This window comes from Phocoena sinus, chromosome 14 (assembly GCF_008692025.1).
Source record: "Phocoena sinus isolate mPhoSin1 chromosome 14, mPhoSin1.pri, whole genome shotgun sequence".
In the NCBI taxonomy this organism is placed as follows: domain Eukaryota; kingdom Metazoa; phylum Chordata; class Mammalia; order Artiodactyla; family Phocoenidae; genus Phocoena; species Phocoena sinus.
Genome location: NC_045776.1, coordinates 7,673,127 through 7,700,629, shown reverse-complemented (window position 1 = coordinate 7,700,629; position 27,503 = coordinate 7,673,127). Strand labels below are relative to the sequence as shown.

Genomic DNA, 27,503 nt, shown 5'->3' with positions numbered 1-27,503 from the left:
CTGCCCAGCAAATAAGAATTACATATGCTTAAGAATTCCTGGTTTGGGGCTTCCCTGGTGGTGCAGTGGTTGAGAGTCCGCATGCCGATGCAGGGCCCATGAGCCATGGCCGCTGAGCCTGCGCATCCGGAGCCTGTGCTCCACAACGGGAGAGGCCACGACAGTGAGAGGCCCGCGTACCGCAAAAAAAAAAAAGAAAAAAAAAAGAAAGAATTCCTGGTTTTGTTGATGACAAAACAGTATTATCTTCCCTACATTTTCCTAAGATTATTAATAAAAGCCAAATCCAATGAGGACTAAATACAAAAGTTTATTATTTCCACACAAAACTAGTCTTACCTGCATCTTACAGCAAATTACGATGAAACTGATTCAATGCCATTTTTAATTCTGCTATATGATTTTACCTGATAGCCTATTTTCTGTAGATGTGATGACCCTTTTTTCACTGTTTGCAAATATAGCTCCTTTTGGATCATTTAACTTTCAAGTCGTCATCCTAAGGCCTAAATTTAGTGAAAGTAATAAAGCTTAAATTTAATCATTTATTCAATAGGCATTCTTAAGAGTCTGCTATGTAAAGATCTCTTCTTTTTTTTTTTTTTTTTTTTTTTTTTGCGGTACGCGGGCCTCTCACTGTTGTGGCCTCTCCTGTTGCGGAGCACAGGCTCCGGATGCGCAGGCTCAGCGGCCATGGCTCACGGGCCCTGCATCGGCAGGCGGACTCTCAACCACTGCGCCACCAGGGAAGCCCAAAAGATCTCTTCTTATTTAAATGAATCTAGCCATAATTCTGCAAATTCTCCCTAGAATTCTGCAAAGAAGTGATGGAAAGAAACTCAGGAACAGCCATCCATCTTTGACTGTATCTCTACTTTGCAGGGTCCCTGATCATCATTTTCCCTACAGTCTGATAATTTAGTTTAGTCTCTATTTGTCTTGTTATTCCCAAACATTTTTCAGGTTTTTTTTCTTTTGGAAGTTACCAAATTTATTCATTTAACTGATCCTATACATAATGAAAACATTATTTGGGTTTCTGTTCTAGAGAAAAGTTATTGACCTGAATTAAGAATTTGAGCATAGCTGCAAGCTATCCAAAAAAGATGTCTAAATGAGAAAGCACTTCCACCACAAAGAGAAAAACATAGAAAACGTTGCAGAACATTTTATGCCTTCATTCCTCCATAAAGAAATTTAATCATTTACACATTATGTGTAGACCAAGGTAGACGCTTGAAAGATAAAACAAAAGACAAAAGGCACTGAAATTATGGGAAAATAAATATTTAAAAATACAGTGGGTTTATTAGATTATTGCATTTGTATTTAATCTCCTCAGTTCTGTAAACACAGAAAATGGAAAGGTGAAAGATGTAAGGTAATTCAGAGAAAAACACTAGTTAAATAATGATGGGACAAAGTAAATTAACATGCAATAAAAGATATTAAAGGATTTCAATACATGGAGTTTGCCAAAGAAAAGAGCAAATAAAAAGCACAGCTATAATTATTTGAAAGGTGACTGTCAAAAACAGATTTTAAGCAACAAAGCCTTGTATAATAAACAAGTTCAGCTTGTCTGCAGCAAAACTGTTAGATCAAATATGCAGACTACAAAGGTTAGTACTTTTGAGGTGAGGGTTTGGGGCTGATCTAACTGAACTAAATACTACAAAACCGGGAAGAGGACGGACAGAGTGCTGACTGCTTCTCAGACTTTACTCATTGAACTTAGGGCTGTCCCTCGCTGGTCACAAGGTGTCACTGTCGCTGCCCTGGATGTGCCTCTCCACCTCAGCCCTGACCACCCTCCTCAGTGCAGCCTGGTTCCTCCAGCACATTGATGCAGAGACACGTAACGCTCCTTCATACTCTCACACAAATACCTCACACACTCACGTACTCATACACAGACCCATGTACTCACACGCACACACACTGATGTGCTCTAACACGCTCATATGCACACTGTCCCCCGCTCACATACACTGATACACACTCACAAGCTGATACACAGACACACACCGATACACACACTCACACACACTCCCTCCCCTTCCTGCTCGCCCTGCAGGTCCCTGATCAGATTCCCTCTGAGCTGCTCAGCCTTTGTCCTGGTGCCCCAGCTCCTACCGGCTAAGCCACAGCCCTCCAGAGAACCACACACCAGACTCCTGCCCACCCACCTGACTCTAAGATTACTGGGAACAGAAACTGTGTTTTTCCATATCCTCTTAGCACAGTGCCTGGCTTACAGTGAGAAAATGTTTGTTAATAAAGAAATGAACCCTTGATGATTCTGATCTGATCTGATTCTTCTGAGCTGAATTGCAGGGATGTCTCTCTCTCTCTTTCTCTTTCTCCCTCTCCTTCTCTCTCTGTTTCTTTCTGAAATAGTTTATAATTCAGTCTTTAATGTGACTATATCTAGTCTTATTGTATTACTCTTGCTATTTCTCTTCATACATGCTGCTGTACTATTAAAATGCAGAAGCGTTGCAATTCTCAAGATTGGCTGCCAAAGCCATCTTTACGTGCTGGTGGAAGCCCAGGAGCCCCTCTTATTGCTGTGGAGGCAGCCCGCTGGCTCTGGTCCTTACAGAAAAGCCAAGTTGAGTTCTACTCAAAATAGTCAGCTCGAGCTTCCTAGAAGCCCTTTACTGTATGGTTGTTTTCTTTATCTCATTCAATCCTAGGACAAAAGAGTTACTAGAAGGAGTGAGGGACATATTTCTTTAACCTCTGGGCATGCACTGACTTAGTATTTAAAGGGAATGTTGTGACACAGGTGCTTTGTCATATTTCACACTTTTAATTTTACCACACATAGCATAGCAGATATTCTTCTTTCCATCTATGGGGTCCTGGAAATACTCGCAGGGAGAGTCATGCAGATGAGATGTTAATTGCATGTGATTTCACTGATGATTGAAGGTCGAGGAGTTCTGAGAAATAGTCACAACATCAAAATGTAAAAAGAAAAAATATAGCCATATTGTCTCCCTTAGCAAAAATGTCAAGGATTTCTAGAGACATGGCATGGAAATTGGCTTAAGCATTTGATCTGTTGTTAGAAAAGCTTTCAAGACTTTCATAAATTTTAGAAGTCAAAATTCATATATCTAATGAAACTTATTTTCAATATATGCTGTTGTTGCTTGTGTAAAATTTTTCTGTGAAGGCTGGCATTCCCTCACCAGAAGAAAAAACGTGTTTTTTTTTTTAGAAAGCTGTGAGCCTCAGCAATGCCTTTTTATTGTATTAGAGGCCCTGTGATCAGAAGGGATTCTTTTCTAGGTTCATGAGGAAAAGCCCACCAGCCAGACAAGGAGCCAGGCCTGGCCCACATGAGAATCTGCTTTCTCCTTGGGCACATGCTGTGTCTGACACCACAGAGGACAATCCCTGAAGGATGCAAACCATAGCTTTTGCAAGGAAAAATCACTTTTGTGATTTGAACGTTGGAAGCGTTATTTTTGTCGGAATAGTACTCCTTGGGAGACTGCATGTTCTTTTTCTTTATTTTCTAACAACATTCTATGGTCTTGATAAAACGAAGAAAAAGTGACAAATATGGCTTGACATCTCATTGATCAAACCCATTTTTGATGCTAAGGCGGTGTGACTGAGCACAGGGAGAAAGCATTACCCAGGTTTGATGACGTTGGCTGTCGAGCAGAGCAGTTGATACTCGTATCCTTGGAGTCAAGAAAACGTGTCACAGATAACGTTTTTATGGGGAGTTTAAAATGCCAGGGCAAAGGTGGAAATGTCATCCACAGAGAGGAGCAAGAGATTCGAAGGAAATCTATATTAAACTGCTCTAGTACAGACTTAGGCTATGTGAAAAAGTCAGAAATTTCTCTGGATGAGTGTCAGTGGAAAACTCTTATCCAATTTCTGTGCAGTGATTTGGGGGCTTGGCCCAAAATTTCTAACCTTTTGGATCTCTGCATATAAAAGTAGTTAGAAGGCTTGGGTTCCAATTCTGTCTTGGTGCTGACCCATGATAGGATATGAGACCCAATTATGACACTAATCCTTAGTCATCTCATGCACAGAGGGCTTATATTAGGATCAAATTCATCCATGTTTGTGAAAGCATTCAACACTACAAGATTTTGTGTAGGTGAAAGGTATTCAAAGGTTTCAAGCAAAGAAAAACCGCGGATACAGAGAAGTCGGGAAGTAATGGGAATAAAAAGAGAGTGATCTAATCAATATCTTAGATAATTGGAGTTTTCTAAAGGGGGAAGTTATTTTTAATATCTTCTCCCTAAATTTTTTTAAGTGAGGATGGTCTTCTTTTGAGATTTGTAAAAGGAAATCGATCACATTCTTTTGCTGATCGGTGATCCACTGCAGTTCAGAATGACGAGGATCAGACCTTCAGTCTGCACAAATCCAAGTTACATTCAGGAGGACAGTCATGTGTTTAATCTAGTTCAACATTTTTCAGCTATTCACTTATATATTTTTATTTTGTATTTAATTAATTTTTCCAAGTAAATTCTTTCCTCAAATTAAATCAATCTAAAATATACTGGATAGTAAACAAATCTCAGTCTATTAATTATAAATAAGATAAAGTACATTGGAATAACTTAAAATAACTTTAAAATACAATGTTATAATGTCAAGGGAAACAATTGTGGAGATTGTTTTATTTCACTGCTTAAATATAGCTTTTCAGTTTGCTTAAGGTAGATTTTTTAATGCTCACCACTTACCTGGGAAACTGGTTCAGGAAACATTCCTTCTCCATCATTCCTATGTAGCCTTGCCTGACTTCCATGGCATGTGCTCATTTTCAGAGCTGGAGGCCGAGGAGTGGTGCAAGCATCTCTGCATGGAGTGTCTGGGGACCAGGCTGAATGACATCAGCCTCGGGGAGCCTGATCTCTTGGCGGCAGGAGTGCAGCGGGAACAGAATGGTAAGTGCGTCTCCATCCTTCCTTTCTTTTAAAGTGCACTGGGAGCTATAGAACTTTGAAAGTGGAAAGGACCTCAGAAATGTTTCAGACCAATCCTTTTTAAAGGAAAGTAAACTGATCAACCTCAGCTGTTAAGGGACTTTCTCAAGACTGCATACCAACTAGAAAAATACTAAGGTACAATCCAGGTCTCCTGCCTTCTTGCTCTGTGACATTGTCATTTATCTCAATAAATAAGTTACCTCAACAATAAGTTTATTCCTTATATATAAGGTTTTGAATGGACAACATTCCTACATTTTCTTTTTTGATAGTTGTTATAGATTTGGAGTCTAAATAAATAAGTTTGGCTTGTTGTGTTATTTTTCAATAGATTTTAGGGAATGTGGCTAATAGTATGTCTTTGCTCAGGCTGCCATAACAAAATACCATAGACTTGGTGGCTTGAACAACAGGAATTAATTTCTCACAGTTCTGGAGGCCAAGTTCTTGCTGTGGCCCCATGTGGCAGAGGGGGAGAGAGAATAAGCTCTCTCCTGTCTTTTCCTGTAAGGGCACTAATTCGTTATGAGGGCCCCACCCTCATGACCTCATCTAAGCTTCATTACTCCCAAAGACTCCATCTCTAAATCCTGTCACCTTGGGCGTTAGGGCTTAAACCTATGAATTTTAGGGGGACACAATTCAGTCCATAGCATACTACATGTAAGGAAGTACAATGTGTGAAATCTCAGGGTTTAACAAAATTGAGGTTTATGTGACATGTTATTTACTTACTGCACTGCTCTCTAATTAAACATTTCTGATGTCTCTTAAGAAGTTATGCTGCCTCTTGACTAACACCTGTAAATAATGAAATCAGGGTAATGTCATGAGCTTTTTTTCCCTCCATTTAAAAAAATAATTATCATTATCACCAGAAGATCTAGTAGTATGAAAATAGAAACTTTCCAGTGTTCTTAATTTCTATGGCTAGTGTTTTTGAAAAGGTTGAGGGATGTTGGTGAAGGTTGATACTACTTATTAAAAAGAAATTCTGGAATTATCTGTGGTTTATACTGTAGACAGCACCAGTAAAATGTATCAGGATAATACTTAGCAATAATGATTTTGTTATAAGTAATAATATTCTAACAACCATCACTGACATTATTTTTTGGGTTTTGCTACACTGAAAAAATGTTTTCCCCACTACCTGATTATAAACATACGTGGGCACCAACTTTGCCCATGTTGGTAGTTTCAGAAAGTCAGGAAGGCCTTTCTGTGGCTCTTTTTCTAGCTTCCTTTTGATATTCCAGTTTCTCTCCCACACTTTCTTGGATTTCATCTCTCCAATTTAGTTTCTGAGAACTGTGCTAAGTACAGAACGCCCATAATTGTGCTGCTTAAAATATGCTGTTCATTCTCAGATTAAGAAAAGAAGAAAAAAAAAAAAAAACTCTTTACCGATAAACATTCGTCAAGTACTACATAAAGAAAATATGAAGAAAGCGAATAAATTAGGCCTGTGGGTGGAAGCATTACTGTGTGCTGCTTACTTGGTGTGAATTGTATGCTTTTACTTTAAAGATCTGGGGTTGTATATGGTTTCCATCCAAATGGATAATGTACTCCTTTGGTTTATTATAATTTTTATTTCTAATTTGATAGTAGTGTCAAAGTAACTTACCTACAATATAAAGGGAAAACTTTAACATAAACTTTTTAGGATAGGACAAACATGGAGTTAAATGCCAGAGCTATATAAGAAGCACAAGCAGATATAGCCTAACAAGCAAACTTTTTAGGATGCAACCTGAATGTAGGCTACACCCCTTAATTAGGACAAGTTCCTAAGGCTCTTCTAATTTCAGTTTGCTAATGTGTGAAAATGAACTAATACCAATTTATGGTGTTGTCATGATGGTTACATGAGATAATATAAAATAAAGACTAACTCTCCTGCCTAGCTCAGTTTTTTAAAAAAGCACAAGTTTGTTTGTTTAAAGCACAAGTAAAAATAAAGAAATCAAAAACTAATTCCCACATATACTTTAGAGAAGACCTGAAATTATAATAACATCCAATGCTTTTTTAGGTTTATTTTGTTTAATAATCCTAAATTGATAAAAAGCGTTATATGTGCTTTTAATATATAGTAATTATTTAGTTAAAGAAGGTAGTATTTGATCCATTTAAATGACCCCCTAAAAGTACATGGTACCATAAAGGAAATTGGCAGTCTTACACACACACACACACACACACACACACACAATCATGATCATTGAGACCCTTCAGTGTTTAGCGTTAAAAGGAAAAACTTAGCTGGAAGGATTTCTTTTCCCCAGGAAGTACCTTCCACATGGGTGAATTTCTCTCTTTGAGTCCAAAGCCATGGACATAGCCATTGCTCCAAGCTCTTCGAGTTACATACACTTTCTTTAAAATGCTTCCTCAAGTCCAAATAATAACATCTTTCCTTTGTTTCTTTTGACCATTGAGAACTAGGTAAAACTTTTTAAAAGAATAATTTATACCAAAGGACAGCATGAAAGGCATAAATCTTGACAGAACGTCTGAATTACAGACTCTACTATTGCCAGCTCAAAAATCCCAGTGAATATGTGTTTACATGCTGCCTGGAAGAGAAGCACACACACACAAATTGGCACAATTTGTTACTTGCATTCCCCGATTTTGTCACTTCCTAATCAGTAGACCTCTCCCGTAAACACGATAATTCCATTTTAAGTCTGCCCTGAAATAACTACCAGTAGTCTATAAAATCCTATGCTAAAGACTAAGAATGCTCTTTAGCTAACTTGAGCCCTCTCCCTTGAGCCCCAGGATCGCTTTAGGGACACACCTGTTCATTTTACTACATGTAGGGAAAATATTTGTTGTTTTAGCTAACTGAAGTATTTTAAAAAATAATACTATCTTTTTTTTTTTTGACATCTTTATTGGAGTATAATCGCTTTACAATGGTGTTAGTTTGTGCTTTATAACAAAGTGAATCAGTTATACATATACATATGTTCCCATATCTCTTCCCTCTTGCATCTCCCTCCCTCCCACCCTCCCTATCCCACCCCTCTAGGTGGTCACAAGCACCAAGCTGATCTCCCTGTGTTATGTGGCTGCTTCCCACTAGCTATCTATTTTACGTTTGGTAGTGTATATAAGTCCATGCCACTTTGTCACAGCTTACCCTTCCCCCTCCCCATATCCTCAAGTCCATTCTCTAGTAGGTCTGTGTCTTTATTCCCATCTTACCCCTAGGTTCTTCATGACTTTTCATTTTTTTTAGATTCCATATATATGTGTTAGCATACAGTATTTGTTTTTCTCTTTCTGACTTACTTCACTCTGTATGACAGACTCTAGGTCCATCCATCTCACTACAAATAACTCAATTTCGTTTCTTTTTATGGCTGAGTAATATTCCATTGTATATATGTGCCACTTCTTCTTTATCCATTCATCTGATTATGGACACTTAGGTTGCTTCCATCTCCTGGCCATTGTAAATAGTGCTGCAATGAACATTTTGGTACATGACTCTTTTAGAATTATGGTTTTCTTAGGGTATATGCCCAGTAGTGGGATTGCTGGGTCGTATGATAGTTCTATTTGTAGTTTTTTAAGGAACCTCCATACTGTTCTCCATATTGGCTGTATCAATTTACATTCTCACCAGCAGTGCAAGAGGGTTCCCTTTTCTCCACACCCTCTCCAGCGTTTATTGTTTCTAGATTTTTTTTTTAATTTTTTTTTATTTTTTAAACATCTTTATTGGGGTATAATTGCTTTACAATGGTGTGTTAGTTTCTGCTTTATAACAAAGTGAATCAGCTATACATATACATATGTTCCCATATGTCTTCCCTCTTGCGTCTCCCTCCCTCCTACTCTCCCCATCCCACCCTTCCAGGCTGTCACAAAGCACCGAGCTAATATCCCTGTGCCTTGCGGCTGCTTCCCCCCAGCTATCTACCTTACTACGTTTGTTAGTGTGTATATGTCCATGACTCTCTCTCGCCCTGTCAAAACTCACCCTTCCCCCTCCCCATGTCCTCAAGTCCGTTCTCCAGTAGGTCTGCGTCTTTATTCCTGTCTTACCCCTAGGTTCTTCATGACATTTTTTCCCCTTAAATTCCATATATATGTGTTAGCATACGGTATTTGTCTTTTTCTTTCTGACTTACTTCACTCTGTATGACAGACTCTAGGTCTATGCATCTCATTACAAATAGCTCAATTTCATTTCTTTTTAAGGCTGAGTAATATTCCATTGTGTATATGTGCCACATCTTCTTTATCCATTCATCCGATGATGGGCGCTTAGGTTGTTTCCATCTCCGAGCTATTGTAAATAGAGCTGCAATGAACATTTTGGTACATGACTCTTTTTGAATTTTGGTTTTCTCAGGGTATATGCCCAGTAGTGGGATTGCTGGGTCATATGGTAATTCTATTTGTAGCTTTTTAAGGAACCTCCATACTGTTCTCCATAGTGGCTGAACCATTTCACATTCCCACCAGCAGTGCAAGAGTGTCCCCTTTTCTCCACACCCTCTCCAGCATTTATTGTTTCTAGATTTTTTGATGATGGCCATTCTGACTGGTGTGAGATGATATCTCATTGTAGTTAAAAAATAATACTATCTTTTAAAGCTGTCCTTCCATAGTTTTCAATCATAACACCTCTTAATATAAACAAATTCTTTAACTTCCTAATACATGTTTTAAGTCGTTAATATGTTCAGATTGGAATCAATCCTTTATAAAAGATTTGTCATCACAGATTTAGGTTTTTTCCTTAAGGCATTTTAGTGTTAAATTCTATCATTTCTTTTTTTTTTTTTTTTTTTTTTTTGCGGTATGCGGGCCTCTCACTGCTGTGGCCTCTCCCGTTGCGGAGCACAGGCTCTGGACGCGCAGGCTCAGTGGCCATGGCTCACGGGCCCAGCCGCTCCGCGGCATGTGGGATCTTCCCGGACCGGGGCACGAACCCGTGTCCCCTGCATCGGCAGGCAGACTCTCAACCACTGTGCCACCAGGGAAGCCCTAAATTCTATAATTTCTTATTCATCAGAAACATTATTTTAATGTTTTATCAGTGATATGCTGGGATTTAGTTTGAAATTTCTCCTAAGAGATGAGATACACATGCATGTGTGCAGAATTGATGTAATAAATTACATTGTGGTGGCTTGTGGTGATCTTGTGGTATCCCGTCATCAAGGGAAGGCTCATTGCTCAGTCCTAACCACGGCATTTTTTTTCTGACATTCAAAATTGCTACTACTCCTCTAGTGTTTTTCTGACTCTTCAAACAGCTTGGTCTTATTTACTCTGAGGCTAGCAAAGAGTAAACATTTGTGCAGTTAATTTTTACATGTGTAATGTATGTTGCTAAGATAAAAGTGGTTATTGATTAAATTCTTTGCTATAATCATTTTTCATCTAGTGCTGTCAGCTGTTTTCCTGTTGGTTCAGAATCCCACATAGTATAGGTGAAAATCAGGGAACACAAGTACACACACACACACAAACTTATTCTTGGACTTCAGATAACACTGCCACAAAAGAGTGCATACTAAGTAGACATTTTGAATTTTAAATTCTTACAACTTGCAGAATCTTCACATCTTTCAGTTGTATTTAAGATAGCCTATGCTGACCTTAGAAAATATTAATGTAAGGTGTTATAATCATAGTTATTTAGAAAGGAGTCACAATACGTAATAGCAATTCTGGAAAACAAATGTTACGTGCTAATCGTTAATAGCAGAAGTAAGCATCACAACCAAGAAGCGAGTCACTTGTGTGAAGTTCCTGCTGCTGCAGTTGGAAGTAGACTCAAGGATATGTCCATTTTGCTGTTGATACAAGAGATCATTATCCAAAACAAAATGGAAAAGTAACCTCAGACTTTGCCATCTGGTTAATGCAGAGTCAGATTTGAGGGTTTAGTTTTTTCCAGGACCAAGAGTCCCTGCTTATGAATGGTCTAGAATTGGCATGAATTCCTACTTTTAGCCTAAGAATGTGTGTATAACCTTTCTGCAGAAGCAAAGCGGTATTCCAGTGTTGTTTCTAAATTATTTACTTGGGTTGCCATAGTAACCATGCTCCCTACATTCCACTCAGAGTCCCTTGTATGTCACTCACTCATTCATTCTTCACCCATCAAACATTTTCGAGGCTATGCTATGCAAGCACTAAGCTGAGGAAATGTAGAATTGTATAAAATAGGGCCATTACTTTTAAAAAGCTCACAGAATAGTGAGGGAGACAAACCTACGAACAAGGTGTATTGATCAATGCTTTTTAAAATAATGCTGTGTTCTTGGTCACACAAAATCTCAATAGCACTGACCTGGAAGTGTGTCTTTATCCTTCATGCATAGGTGGGTTGGCTAGGGTTCATTGGATTTAGGCTGGGTAATGCTGAGATTGGCTCCAAGCTGCACATGACGTCTGCATCTCTTCCGTGTATAGCTCATCCTCCTGACACCAACGGCTACCTAAGGCATGTTCCCAAAACAAAAACATTAGGGCAAGAGATCAAGCCCAAACTTGCAACATAATTTAAGTCTCTGCATTTGTCATGTCCACTGACATTCATTGACCAAAGCAAATCCCTATGGCCAAGCCCAAAGTCAAGGGGTACAAAAGTACACCCCACCTGTGGGGCCACGACATGAGTTAGAAAGTCTGACCTAACGTGGAGAGGAAGTGAAGAATTGAGATAAATGATACAATCTACATGCTAAAATAAAAATAGAAGTGCTGTGGTATAGGTATGATCAGTTCTAATCAGAACAGCCTACCTTTCTATAAAAAAAAAAACTTATTTCTTATTCCTCTAAATAACCCTCTCAATCAGGCAGGAAGTCTGAAATTCTTAATGTCCATCAGTAATTAAAGCCAGTATTAGCAGGCCTTTATTCGTTTGGAAAATGGCCAGTTAATGACAAAACAATAACACCCGTAACAGTAAAACTTTCTCTATTTTAAGGATCTTTTCCCCAGTTTTTCAAAAATGATTTGGGGTAAGCCATATTCACACTTATACACATACTTTATGACTAGTCATGAAAGAGTGTTCCAGGTTAATTTTTTTTGTCCCTGGGATAACACTCAGCAAAACCCACTTTTGCATGGGGAGAAGAAATTTCGCATACCTATGTTTGAGCTTCCAAATGCCATCCACACACTCCTGTATTTCCCAAAGTGAGTTCCAGGAAATACTGCTACTACTACTACTATATGCCTTCTGCAGTGAGAGAATCAGCAGAGTGAATGTAATATTACGTAACACTATTGTGGGTTAGATTGTGTTCCCCTCCAAAATAAGAGATGTCAAAGTCCTAACCCTCAGAATGGGACCTTACTGGGAATAGGATCTTTACAGAGAACCAAGTTTAAACAAACTCATTAGAAAGAGCCCTAATCCGATATGACATGCAATATGTCCTTATAAAGAGGGGAAATTTGGACACAGAGATGGATGATGTGAAGATGCATGGAGAGGAGACGGCCATGTAACTTGCGTGATGTATCTACCAGCCAAGGAAGGCCAAGGATTGCCAGCAAACTCCAGAAGTCAGAAGAGATGAGGGAGGATTCTCCCTCTAAAGCTTTCAGAGAGAACCTAGCCCGGCCAACGCCTTGATTTCAGACTTCTAGCCTCCAGATCTATGAGATAATAAATTTCTGTTGCTTTGAGCCACCCAGTTTTTTGGTACTTTGTAACAGCAGCCCTAGGAAATTAATACCAACCCTATATGATGGTCACCATATGCATGAGCTGAATAAAGCTGTACTAGAGTAAAGATCTTTGTTAACTTTGTGCAATGCAACATTTCCCATACTCATTTTACCTATCTGTCTTTTTCTACGCATAACCCCTGTCCATAGCTTGTGGATATTCATATCTGTTCCATGAAACAGGTTGGAAAACGCCAGTATAACCAGTGGAGGTGCTTATCTACAGGGAAAGCTGAAAGATGATGGTGATGGGAGCAGCCATCCAGGCAAGAATAAGATGATACTCATGGATATAACACAAAATCCTAAATATGTGCCTCCTCACCTTATCTTGTGTTGCTAATTCCATTCTTTGATTGCTGTCGACATTGCATATCATCAGTAAACTAGGTCAAAACACCATTTCTCCCGTTTGGTCCTCAGTATGCACTACAATGGAATCAAGGCCAATGCCATATATATTTCTACCTCTCTTTGAAATAGATGATTCAAGGAAAGCAAGGGTGTTTTGTAGTGCTTCCCTCCCTACACCGCCAAATCTAAGTGATCCATTGTCTAACTCTGGCCATATCGTTACAAAGTGAGATGCATACTGGGAGAAATATCTTGAAACACCAAAGGACCTGTCCTGTTTGCTTTGCCCTGGAAACGTGCCCTATACAAACACAATGATAACAAAGACGCAAATTTCAGAAACATTTGTAATTATGTGAAAGGAGAAGCTTCTGGGGAGAATGCTGAGTCCGGAATTACTGGTATCTCCCAACTACAGGCAAAAAGAGGGACTTTGAAGATAAGGTAATGCCTTGCCCTTACCCTTTCCCTGGGAGTTTGAGTGGACACAGACACATGCTTCTATCCTCTCATGTAAATTGGAGGCTACTACAAGAACAAAGACTAGAATTTGATTCTCTGCATGGAGTTTGATGACAAGCATAGGAAGAGATGGAGAGATGTGGTGGAGAGATGTCAGCAGAGCCTAGCAAGGTGTAACAAGATAAAGCTACACCTCAACTGTCTCAAAACTGATATGGCATGGATGGGGTGCCCAGGCTTCCTGTTGGCCCCCACTGGACCCCAGATACTCTCTGAAAGCAGGACTTGCTGTGTCACAGGAAAGCAAGTGAAGTAACTCCACAGGGAGATGGGTACATACGAACCAGATAAGAGGACCGTGTTTCCTCTGCTGACTCCTGGGACTATATCAGTTCCAGGGGTTTTCAAATCAGCCTGGATGAAATGAGGAGGAAGCTCAAAGATTGAACTTTGATCAGAAACTGGGTTAAATGAGTCCTCATCTGACAGAAAACAAACACAAATATACACACACACAAAGAGGAAAGAAAAGAAAACCTCAGTATACACTAATGAGATTTCTTTTTTTTTCTTTTGTAATGCTATGAATTTTATTTGATACATTTAAAAGCATAATTCTGAGAAGAGTCCATGGCGTCACCAGACTGCTAATGTGGTTTGTGGCTCAAAAACAGTTAAGAACGCTGACCTCAAATTTGTCTCACTCTTCTGTGCTCTGTTAATTCAGAGCATTAATGTGGTCCATTATACTTTCGTACCAAAGCTTGTTTAGATTCGGGTAGTACAAATTAGCTTCTCTAGGGCTTCTCTTCATGGGCCTCCTGGATATTGTGAGTTCCCTTTGAGTAGGTAGGAATGTTTCCTACCATTCTTGTACTTGGCTTCTGCATTACTTCTTTCACTCCAATTGTCTAATCCTGTGTTTCTACTGTATTAGACTCTCCATCCTTTTCACCGGCAGAATAAAACCTTATATTTCTCCCCCTGGATATTTCAGTGAGTACTGAGTTTTTCGGACCCCAAACTCTGATTTCTTGAATGAGTTTTGCAACTTTCTGGCTCAGTCTGGGGAACTCCATTTCCTCTCCCTCCCACCAGTATAAGCATTCAGGGGCCGAGATTTCATTTTTGATATACCCAACTTTTGTTGATCCATTTTGTTCCTGCTACAGTAAAACTATGGTGTCAACCTTGGAAGTCAAACTTGTAGCCTGACGAACATATGTTGCCAGACAAACTTAGTACGTCATCAAGTTCTGTTCCACGTCTCATAAGCTCTGGGGCCATGGTCAAGAGGCTGAAATGCTCTAAATCTCAGATTCCTGCTCTTTGGGATGATACTGATAGTACACGTCTCATAGGATTGTTGTAAGGATTAAATAAACTATAGCATGCAAAGCAAGTAGCACAGTGCCTAACAGGAAAGTCCATCTTTCTCTGGAATACTGTGCATGTCTCTGTCACATTCACATCAAGTGTGTGTTAGACAAGAAGATTCTGGGCCCCCCAGCCACACTCTAAAACAAACATCTCTGGGATGTGGGACCAGATGTCTGTATTTTAATAACCCCAGGAACCTAACATGCACTAAAGTTTGAAAACTCAGGGTAATAAACTGTTGATTATAATCAGCTTCAAAACAGCTACCAGTGATTTTAGGAATCTCTTGCAAAGTTTCCTTGCAACGTTTCTTGCATTTCTTACAAAGTTTCAAAATTACTGACATAAATTTAATCACAACATCCTTGTAGTATCTTCTTAATACCTGTCTACACTGTAGTGATAGCTCCTTTTTTACTTCATATAGGTTATTTTTGGCTTTTTTTCCCCGTAGTCAGCATAATCAGAGATTTACCTATTTATTAAACCTTTTTTTCAGTATGTTTTAAAATGTATTAATTTCTGCTCTCATTCACTGTGACTAATCACTCAGTTGCTCCACAGTTTTGGATTTAATTGCAGGTTCTTTTTCAAATCTTTTGAGGTGGATGTTTAGAGCATCAAATTTTAGCCTTTCACTTTAAAAATATATTTTGCAAAGCTCTACATTTTTCTTTGAGCATAGTTTAAAATCCTAACTGTAGTAATAACAGTCCCAGAGCTCAGATTATGATATAATAAGTGTTAAAATTGGAAGGAAAAGTGTCGGGGGAAATGTTTTTTAATTTCCATCTGCCATAAAAGAAAAAGTCAAAATATTATCTCTGATTATAGGCTTTGTAAATAAAATAAAATTTTATGTTACTTAACAGAGATCCAAATTACCCAAAGTAACTTAAAAAAAATAGAAAACCTAAAGAGCCCTATGTCCATTCAAGAAATTTAAATTAAAATTATACAACTTCCCATACACGAACTCCAGTCCCATACAGTTGCGCTCTTGAATTCTATTTAAAGAAGAAATAATATCAATCCTATGCAAAGTTTTTTGGAAAACAGAAGAGGAGGGATGATTTCACAATTCATTTTATGAAGCCACTATAAGCCCGATACTGAAACCAGAGAAAGTCAATGCAAGAAAATAAAATTCCAGACAGATATCTTTTATGCATATAAGTACAAAATCCTCTTAAAAATTAGAAAATGGAATATTAAAGTATTAACAAGATAATACACTCTGATCAATATTGGTATGTATGCCAGAAATGCAAAAAAAATCCCAGAAATCAACCATTATGTGTCACTACTTTAATAGGTCAAGGGAGAAGATCATATGATCATTACAATTGATCCATAAAAAGCATTTGGTAAAATACAATATGCATTTATGAAAACAACTCTCAAAAACCTAGGAATAGAAGGGACTTTCTCAAACTGATGAAGGACATCAATGTAAAACCTTCAGAAAATAGAATTCTTGAAGGTAAAATATTGAATGCTTTCCTCATGAGATTGGGAATAAGGGAAAGATATCCTCTCTCACCACTTCTATTCAGTATTCTACTTACTCTACTTAAGGTCCTAATTTGTGTGATATGACAAGAAAAGAAACTAAAATTATAAAAATTAGTAAGAAAATAAGAGGTTAAGATAGTGTACCTTGAAAACGCTAAGGAGTCTATGAGAAAGCAACTACAACTACCTGAATTCAGTGATGTTGCAGGATAAAAAGTTAATATGTATTTATGTGTATATATATGTGTGTAAATATTATATAGATATAACTTATCTATATAAATATATATATAACATTTACACACATATATATTATCAGTGAACAATTACAAATATGATAGTATCATTTATAATACCATCTAAAAAAAAATCACATACTCAGAGATAAAATCAGCAAAGACCTCTACCGTAAAAACTAAATACTGCTGAGAGAAATGAAAAGACATCTAAATAAATGTAGTGATAAGCCACTCATGATTGGAATAGTCAATATTGTTAAGATGTCAGTTCTCCTTACAGTAACCTATTGATTCAACACAATTCCAATAAAAATCCTGAAAGCCAGGCATTATTTTCTAGAACTTGACAAGTTAATTTTAAAGTGTATTTGGAAGGCAAAGGACCAACACTAGCCAAATTGTCTCAAAAAGGAAGAACCAAGCTGGAATGTGTACCCTTTCTAATTTCTGGACTTATTATAAGTGACAGTAATCAGGACAGGATAGACAAATAGGTCAGTGGAACAGAACAGAAAGAAAATGATCCACATATATGGATCAGTAATTTTTGACAAGGGCACCAAAGCCCTTTTTCATAAGCTTATTGGTCATTTCGATGAGAAAAGGAATATTTCTTTAATAAATAGTTTTAGACTGACTGGATATCTATATAGGAAACTATGAACCTTAACCCCTACCTCACACCATACTCAAACATCAATTTAAGGTGGATGCAAATTTAGGATAGGCTAAGATTTCTTATATAAAACACTGAAAAAAAAACTGTAAGAATAAATAATTTGGGCTTCCTCAAAATTCAAACCTATGCTCCTCAAAAAACACCATCAAAAACAGTTAAAAGGAAATAAAAAATAAAAATGGAATGCCACAAACTGGAACTAAATTAGTGACGTGCTGAGCTTCTGGCTCACAGGAGGCTACTAAAATAGGCAAAGATAACCTACAGTGTTAGAAATGAGATCAGTGGTTGCTTCTGGGGGCCCCGGGCAGCTGGAAAATAGCATAAGGGAACTTTCTGAGGTGACAGAAAAGTTGTGTCTTGTGCATTTGTCAAAACTGAATAAACGTTATAAATAAGATATGAGCATTTCATTGTGCTTCAATATACCAGTTACTGTAAAAACTAAAATGCGAAAACTGCTATGAACGGGTGATATAATAGTTAACCTTTCAATAACAAAGGACTTATTAGAAAAATTAAAACTATTTTCCGTTTTCTGGCCATAAATACCATAAACAAAATTAAGGGAACCTGAGATGAAGTCTTTGTCATAAACATGGTAGGAAAAATTTGTCGTATATAGAATTCTTAAAATCAACAGAGAAATAGTAAACCTAGTTTAAAAATCTGGCAGGGGACATTTATGTAAAATGAATATATAAAATATGTTTTTTAATTGGAATATGGATTGGTAAGGAATTTCTGGAAAACAATTTGGCAATGTGTGGTTCTTAAAAGAGTTTATGGCATTTAATCCAATAATTCAGATCTTAGTACCCAATGTAATTTAATAATCAAGGGTATTAAAATGATCCAAAATGTATATATAAGAATAAAGTAAACCCTATGACTCAATATTATTATTGAGTGAATTATTTAGCAAATTAAGCTGAAAGTTGGTTATTTTCTTATAGCCTAATTTATATCAGACAGTTGACTTAACTTCAATATTCATCAAATAGATAATTATTAAATGAAATATGGCATAGCTATACAGTAGAATATTATGCAATCATTAAAATTGTATCCCCCATAGAATATTATGCAATCATTAAAATTGTATCCCCAATCATTAAAATAGCACCTGAAAATGTTATACTATAATAAAGGAAATATAAAGGGTTCAGTACTTTATATTCTGTATGACAATAAGTACAATATATGTGAATATGTTTGTATATTAAGATACACATTACTTTAACAGATTATCTCTATACGGTATAATAGCAGTTGAATTTTTAATGATTTTCTGTATTTACTACAATGAACATGATTTACTTGGAAATGCAGATAAAATGCTGTCAACAGTAATTTTTTTGTAAAAAAAAGAAAAGGAAAGAAAGAAGGAAGGAAGGAAAAAAATAAATTAGTTCCTGGGGGATTAAAAGATATTACTGGTTTTTTTTGTTTGTTTGTTTGCTTTTTTGCGGTACGCGGGCCTCTCACTGCTGTGGCCTCTCCCATTGCGGAGCACAGGCTCCGGACGTGCAGGCTCAGCGGCCATGGTTCACGGGCCCAGTCACTCCGCGGCATGTGGGATCTTCCCGGACCGGGGCACGAACCCGTGTCCCCTGCATAGGCAGGCGGACTCTCAACCACTGCGCCACCAAGGAAGCCCTGGTTTTGTTTTTTTTAAGTGCTGCCATTTGATACAAGAATTGCAAGGATTCCAATTTACAGTGTCCATTGAGCAGATGGCACCTGGCAACTGCATTTATTGCTATTGCCACGTTATAATAAAATAAATTTTGACAAATTTCAGTACTCTGGTGGAAATGGAGTCACAATTTCTGAAGAGTTCCACAAATTTTGACAAGCATAATCATGCTTTGTTTCTTTCCTGGTTTAATTGCATTATACAGATCTCAGGATGTGTCTAAATGTGCAAATATCTGCTTTCCCAGTGAGGCTCCATTTCTAAGGCTGCTGAAATTGAAGGCTGACCACTGCAGTATCCCAATATTTCAGCCATTTGGAGACAAGAATGTAAAGTTCAGAATGATCTTGAAATATCTCATTATTTTCTGAGTAATATCTGGTTCTATTGAATTTTGTGGCACTTCATATGACCATTAAAAACAAAGCATATTGTATCAAACAGTGGGGTGAACCTAGATTCGAAATTGAGATGAATACTCATTAATAAATTCCAACACTCCCAAGCATGCATTAGTTTTTCAGACACCAGATTCTTGTGGACTTACTAAATAGTGGTTAATATTAGACCAATAACTCTGGTCCTTTGACTAAATAACATTTAGTAGACTGTTTATTAGTTTAGTATTAATATTGAAATTTCATGTTTGGAATTGGTATGTAACAATTGTGAAATATAGAGCCTAGAGTGGGACTTTCTTGCCGTCTCAGAAATGTACTGCAGCCCCAGAGTGGTGGATAATGGGTGAAAAGCACCGTGAAATTCTAAAGAGCAGGCTGGAAGATTAATTGAGGAGAATTCTCTCATAGGAGAAGAGCAGAAAGGAGGGGGTCTGTCCCCCTCCAAGCACGATGAAGGGGGAAAGGCGAGAGAACCACTCAGAATTTGGATTGTTCGCCAGATGGGGAGGTTGATCTCTCACCCAGGCTGGCAGAGCTGTAGAATCATCTAGTCCTGACCAGGCTGGTACCAGAGCAGTGTGCAAGAGAGTATGGGGGACAACCTGAGTTTGGAGGTGTAGTGGTTATTCTTCTCACCATGATGAATCTGCGAGCGGGATACAGGATGCAGCCACAGCTGTTCATGGTGGCTAAATAAGGAGATAAAGGTCACCAACTGGACAACGCTCATTTCCACATTTGATGGGACAAGTAAGTTTGGGTCTTTTAATGAATTAGCTGCAGTAATAAATTTAACTGAAAAGATGTCTTCCGTAACTATCAATATTCTGATCACATGAAATTTTGAGAAAAAAATTGAATTCTCTTGCTATAAAATAATTTGTTAAATCTTTAAAATTATTTTGACCAGTAAGTTGTATGTAGAGTGAGTTTTACATTATGGAAACACTGGTTGATAGAAACAACTAAGTGAAGTTCAAAATTATACATTGTCCAATCACTTAGAGCTATTACTAATCATTACATAACCATATATATGCATATAAATATTAACTTTAAGTTATTTAATTTAATAATACCTAAATATTTTAATTAATGAACTTTAACAAATATTTAAGTCTCTACTATATGGAAGACCCTGGAATTGAAATTCAGAAAATTAGGGATGTCGCCAAATTGCTAAAGAACACGTTTCTTATTGTGGGGCTTCTCCTTTTGAGCCATACTTGGATTTTAGGAAGAGAAGGTAAAAGTATGACTTTACACTCACCCACTTAGCTGAAGTTATTATAAAGTTTAACCTCTCCCCATGGAAAACCTGACGGTTTTAATATTTATGAAGCTCTTATTTTTCAGATATTTAGGTGTAATACTTAGTTCCATGTTCCATCCTTTCTTTTGACCCAACCTTCAAACCCACAACTTCTGAAGTATCAGAAGTGGAATCGACAGAGGGGGATAGACTGCTCAGCAATCAGCTAACAGCTAAAACTTACAGGACGTTCTTTGAAAAACGAATGGACTGGCATCCAATAGACGTTTCCCAAATTTATTTTAATTAATCAGCTAATATACACAAGATGTATTTTATATTCATGCAGTCACAGACACTGAGTGTTTACTATGAGGTAGATTCACAAAATTATTCAATACATAAATTCCAGAAGTCTGTTTTTTTTAATATTTCAATTTATTACCAAGGAAACTTAGCTGAGCTTATATGTCTGTTTTTCAGCATGGTTCTCCTTTTTTTTTTTTGCGGTATGCGGGCCTCTCACTGCTGTGGCCTCTCCCATTGCGGAGCACAGGCACCGGGCACGCAGGCTCAGCGGCCATGGCTCACGGGCCCAGCCGTTCCGCGGCATGTGGGATCTTCCCGGACCAGGGCATGAACCCACGTTCCCTGCATCAGCAGGCAGACTCTCAACCACTGCGCCATCAGAGAAGCCCTAGCATGGTTCTCCTTTAAAACCAGTGTTCCATCTCTTCTGTTACAAGATGGAAATTACCAAGAAACTGGTTGAAGAGCTCATCATCCTTTTGTTTTCTGTTCATTTATTTCTTGTCACTGGAGGGTATTTTGCTTCATGTCAGAAACGTCATCAGTGATCCTCTGCTTCCTTCTGCACCTGCAAGCTCCACCTACCTCCACTTGCCAGGCTCCAGCTAATATTATATTGTGTTAGTTCCTGCCCTAAACAAGATCTATGTAAAACCTCACTGGCTGAGAAGGGAAGGTTTCCGTCCTTCTCAGGGTCTCCCACATATCACCTGGGGTCTCACTGTCCCTTTTCCAGGACCATTTCTCCTGAGTGTAGCTCCCCTTTCTCGCCAGATCTTGTCCAATTCAATTTGACCAAACCTTGTTTTGTAGCCCCCTCGAGACTGTTCTTGTGGTTGTGACCTTAACCCTGTGTCAAGGCCATTTGGAGCATGGTCTCTTCCTTTGGACCTCTTAATCCAGCCCTAGAGTAAAACTGCCCTGGTAAGGCAACTGCAGATTCAACAACAGTAAGCATCTTTGTTGGACAGAACAATTCATCTTATAAATATTTCACCTTGTTATTGTTTTGGCCATTTAAAATAAAATTATCTTTTCTCATATATCTATCAGCCATTATACAAACCTAAGTTTTACCAAAATACAGTTTTATGGGCAATGTGTTTGGGATTTTTCACTCTAGAATTCTATAGTTTATATGTGTGAACACATTTAAAACTAATATTTTTTTTTTTTTTTTTATGCGTTACGCGGGCCTCTCACCGCTGTGGCCTCTCCCGTCGCGGAGGACAGGCTCCGGACGCGCAGGCTCAGCGGCCATGGCTCACGGGCCCAGCCGCTCCGCGGCATGTGGGATCCTCCCAGACCGGGGCACGAACCCGTGTCCCCTGCATCGGCAGGCGGACTCCCAACCACTGCGCCACCAGGGAAGCCCTAAAACTAATATTTTTTACATAACCTTTCAAAAATTTATTTCTTCACACATTCACCAGTCTTCACAGGACTTTATATTTTATTCATGTTTCAGGATATTATTATCATTATTTAGACAGCTAGTTTCTTTTCTAATTCTTTTGGCTACTTGGAACTCTGCTGTTTAGTGCTTCTTTATAGTGTTTTTATTGTTATTGTTGATGATCTCAAAAGGACATACTTGGGATATACATATCTTGCTGAATTGTAAACTATCTTTCATATGCCCCCTTTCTTTCTATGCCTCTCTCCCTTCTTTATTCCAATTGGCGTAAGAACTCTTTCTTGACAAGTCAGTCATGAGTCAGTTGAGATAGGATTAATTGATTTGAGCAGAGATTAGAAAACAATTTTGAATAAAATGTGCTGATTTGCTCTACTGGAACATAGCATCACTTTTCAAAAGCATTCCTCATGGTTTCTCAGATGCTGCTACTTCCTTGGCAATATTTTTAAATGAGTTTCACAAATTGACACTTCTCGAAGTGTGGTCCCCAGAGCAGCAGCATTAACATCTCCTGGGAACAAGTAGAAATGTAAATTAGCCAGCCCTGGGGTAGACTTACTGTATCAGAAACAATAACGGTGGAGGCAAGCCAGCCGTCTGTAAAGAAGCAAGCCCTCCAGGTAATTTTGATGCACACTGAAACCTGAAAACCAGTACTCCAGGCAGTAAAACCCAAACGCAGTTTCTTAAATAAAAAGGTGACATGATCAGAGATGGGTTTAAAAAACCTGCCTGATAGGATTATTTCACAGAGGTAGATATTTTTAAAAGTCATTTTAATGGAACCAGTTTTAACTATTTCATATTGAAATGGTCCAATGGAAAACATAACAAGTTTTAGTAAAACAATGTGTTTTATGTTACTAAGGGCATAAAATAATTTCTTCATAGCAATTGCAGAAACCTTCCTTCCGTTAAAATGGAATTCAAAGAAGTATAACTTGCTAGATGACTTGATGTGCTGCCCTTATCTTTATGTGCCTGGTTTTCTGCTGGATTAATTAGCCTACGTTTTCATTGAATCTCAAATCCTTGGAAATTAGCCATTAGAGGGAGATAAATTTTGAATATTTAAAAATTGAAAATAAAATTTGTTTAGCGTAATCCCTTTCTTAAGATAGAAGAAATAGCATCAAAAAGAAGGTAGGAGCATTCTAAACCATAACAAGAAGGGGTTACTTCAGTTGCCAGGTTAAAAAAAAAAAAAGTGGGAAAGTAGACGGCAGGCCAGAGGGAAGGGATGCAGGTAAGGTTCACCTGCTTTGTGCTGTCTAGAGGTGGCCCTGGAAGGACTCCTTAGGGGAGTTATCCCATCACTTTGAACTTGTTCGTAAATGCGCCTCAAAGACTTTGGTGTGTAGAGCCCTATGTCATGTGACTCACGATAAATTCACGTATTAATTATTTTCCAACTTTCTCCAATGGCCATTGTGATGACTGTACTTTTTCTGTGTTTATTACTGTTAGGTTTTATCTGCTAACATTGGAGCACGCAGACATTTCTGTGAAAACGTTATGGTTCTTCTGGGTCCTCTGAAATACTCTGTAGATTATGTACAACCTTTCACGGAACATCCATTTGAAGGACCCTCCATGTCAGGACCATTTTTTTGTATGCTCCGTTTTTTCAGTTACAAACAATAGGTGTGAATATCAAGGGTCAGTACAGTCTTAAGCAACAGTAAGATTGTTTAATGATGTTTATTTATTTCAGGAGTTTTTAAAAAGTGTTGTTATTTCTTGGCATTTTGGCAGTGAGTCTTCCGATGCTCTCTTCGAACTCCGGGATTGATGGAAAGGAAAGAATTTAGAGGACCGTTTCACTTTCCGCTTTTATAATGACAATATTTTCCCTATGCACAACAGATGCCACTGACACATGGTTAGTTCCAATGTAGAAGCTGAACTTCATCAAAAGTGTCTTGAGCAAAGAAAAGAATATTGCTGTTCAGGCATTAACTATAGCCCTGAGTCACTCTGTTGGGTCCAAGTTTCATTTCTATTCTCATATTAGATCATACCCTTTTGATTTACTTGTAATCCCATTGGAGAGAGAACTGTGCCGGGAAAGTGAGGGATGTATTTAATGCTGCACGTAGATACTTGCACACAAGAATTTTAAGGTTTATGGAATATGTACGTGTCTATGTAGATGTAGATACAGCCTTTTATTGCACATAATTAATGGGACAATGTTCTTCATTTTTCAGGTATAGAATTTATCTCATTTTGCCTTTTCTTTGGGGAATAATTGTGAAATCTATATACATATTACTTTCATGGGTCAACAACCTAAGTAGAACATTGAATCATTAGATGATTTTTGGTCCCGGAATATCTAGGCACTGGAACATCAGTATTGACCGTATGGTTACTAAGTTTCAAGCTGTCGTGCTTAAGTTAAATATAACTGATTTGGCATCAGAAAGTCCTTGCTTTACAAAATACCTGCCACTGAAAAGATTCTTTCTATTATACAGACAATTCCAGCTCAGTACCAGCAAACACACAGTGTTTAAGATCGTCGCATCACGATGGATGATAGCACATTTCTGAACATCTCAATCCTTTACAAACTGCAGCTGCACCGTTATGCCTCCTCAAAATAATTCATGCAACAGCACTGCCTTTAGAGAACGATTCGCAATCAGATTCCAACTCACAAAGTGTATCTGCCAGTAATTCTTAAACGTTCTGTTATCACGACTCATTATTTTTTTTGTAATACCTCAATTCTTGCAACCCATATTCATCGTGGGATATATTTATTTCATTCATACAATTAACTAATATTTATTGATCATTTACTATAAACCAAGAATATGGTGCTAGGAACGAAGGATACTTTGTAGGACACTTTGTAGGTCATACCAAGTTCTTTACTTCCTGGAACTTACCAACTAACCTTATTTTTCAAAATAAAGTGCATCTAATGCATTTTAATGGGGATCAGGGGCTGCGGGATTTTGCGGTAACCTTTGAGATACATGAAAAGTTATAAAGCGAGGTTTGGAATCATTGCCTAATAATCAGATTTTCAATTTCAAACTATCCAGGAGTGAAACAGTTATGTGCTTTTATTTTGCATACCAAAACAACGTCTGAAGTTCTGCCGAAGGCAGTAATGAATATCTGCAATTATCACAAGCTGAATTTGACCGTGAATACTCTGTGCTTTGAGAGTCAGTCTGAGAGGGCATTAAATACTTCACGCCTCAGAGGTAAAATTGAGTAAGCTTTTGTGTAAGTTAAAGAAGACATTCCTCGCAGAAATTATTTCTATGACATCCGCTTAAGATTATGTGAAGAAGCGGACAGTTACGGCATTTGGGCAGACTCCAGTTAGTTTTCTGCCCTTATGATCCCACTGTACAATTTAACCATTTAATCCCCACCATAGAGAATGCATGCAACAAAAAGTTGAAGAATGAGTGAATGGATTAATGATTAAGAATACTCTAACTCCTTTTCCCATACAATAGAAAAAGGTAGTGTTTCGCAGTATATATCGATGTCACCAAGGGACACAGTAACACTTTCTGAAGGCTGTAGGTAGGTATACAAACTCATACAATGCTGCCATAAAAAGTTACACCTCTTTCGGCTTCATTTTCTCCATTCCTTGTTTCTTTGCAGAGCGATTCAACGTGTATCTTATGCCTACACCAAACCTGGACATCTATGGCGAATGCACAATGCAGATCACTCATGAGAATATCTATCTCTGGGATATCCACAATGCCAAAGTCAAGCTGGTCATGTGGCCTCTCAGCTCACTGAGGAGATACGGGCGGGACTCAACATGGTTCACGTTTGAGTCAGGAAGGTAAGCTTTGAGCACAGAAGCCACAGGCAAAGGTTCTGTCCCGCAGTGCCCAGGCTGGCCGTTTCATTTCCATGAAGGGTAGAGAGCACCAAATATATATCAATAATTTCTTCACGTTCTTACTGATAATCTGAATAAAATTGTGTTAATTCTATGGCAGGTTAAGTACCCCATTCAAAATAATTCCCGTCTCTTACTCTGGCATCAAACCAGTTTCATAATTATCTTTATCATACAAGATCTTTGTGAAATTATTACGATATTTATTTAGGGTTCATCCTCCTATATTTTTGGTGCAATAGGGTCTCCATAAAATTCAACATGTCCTTGCCAGCATTATACTTGTGGGGTTTTCTCAAAGGAAAATATTTTGAAAGGAGTTTTATATAAAATTGCTTAAATACTACCTTTTAGGTTTGAGATAAGTTAATGCAATATTCATTTACCCAGATGTTTATGTTAATAACATTAATTAAGTATTATTAATTCAGAATGACTGAAAAAAAAGTTGGCAAATCCATAGTTTATGAAATGTGTAATTCCGATTTTAAATGTAGTATGTCAAGACAAATACATTGGTTTCTTGATCACAGCATATGGTTGGAATCCATAAATGTCTAAAATGAATGCTTGCTTCACAATCATTATTCACAGGTACGGGTTTAGACGTGAGCTTCAACCAACTGAATCAACGTTATTATGCTCTGACCCCTTTGTGATATTGTTGTCACACATCCAAGACAAGACTTAGGTTTAGGGATTCTCTATAAGAGATGTTTAATGTATTCACACTTGGGGACATGATTTATCACATTCTAGAAATGAATCTGTGGCCTTATAAGGTAATTACAGTGAAGTCACTATGTGACTAGATAGATAAATTATAATAGTTATACAACAGAATATTACCTACCCATGACACACAACTTGGATGAATCTCAATAACATTGCTGTAAGCATTATGTGTAATTCCATCGGTAGGAAATTCTACAACAGACAAAACTAATTTACAGTGACAGAAAGCAAATGAATGGTTGCCTAGGATTGGGGATAGGGAGAGAATGGACTCCAGGAAACACCGAGGAACTTCGGGGGTGGTGAAAATGCCCTGTATCCTGACTTTTGTCAAGAGCCATGGAACTGTTTATAAATATTGGTGTGCATTGTTATATGCAAATTATCCCCCAGTGTTTTTAATGTGAAAAGAAAAAGTGGGGAAAGAAAGTTGGAGGGGATTTACTATTCTTATTTTATATACTTTCCCAC

General features: G+C 37.8%; 1 protein-coding gene across 1 annotated transcript in view; it reads left to right on the top strand.

The window, feature by feature from the left end:
* Nucleotides 1-27,503, top strand: part of DOK6 (docking protein 6) — a 399,939-nt gene that overhangs the window by 242,656 nt on the left and 129,780 nt on the right. Inside the window, exons 4-5 of the mRNA XM_032602788.1 lie at nucleotides 4,818-4,937; nucleotides 26,048-26,237. Coding sequence (XP_032458679.1) covers nucleotides 4,818-4,937; nucleotides 26,048-26,237 — 310 coding nt within the window. The remainder of the gene's footprint in view (nucleotides 1-4,817; nucleotides 4,938-26,047; nucleotides 26,238-27,503) is intronic.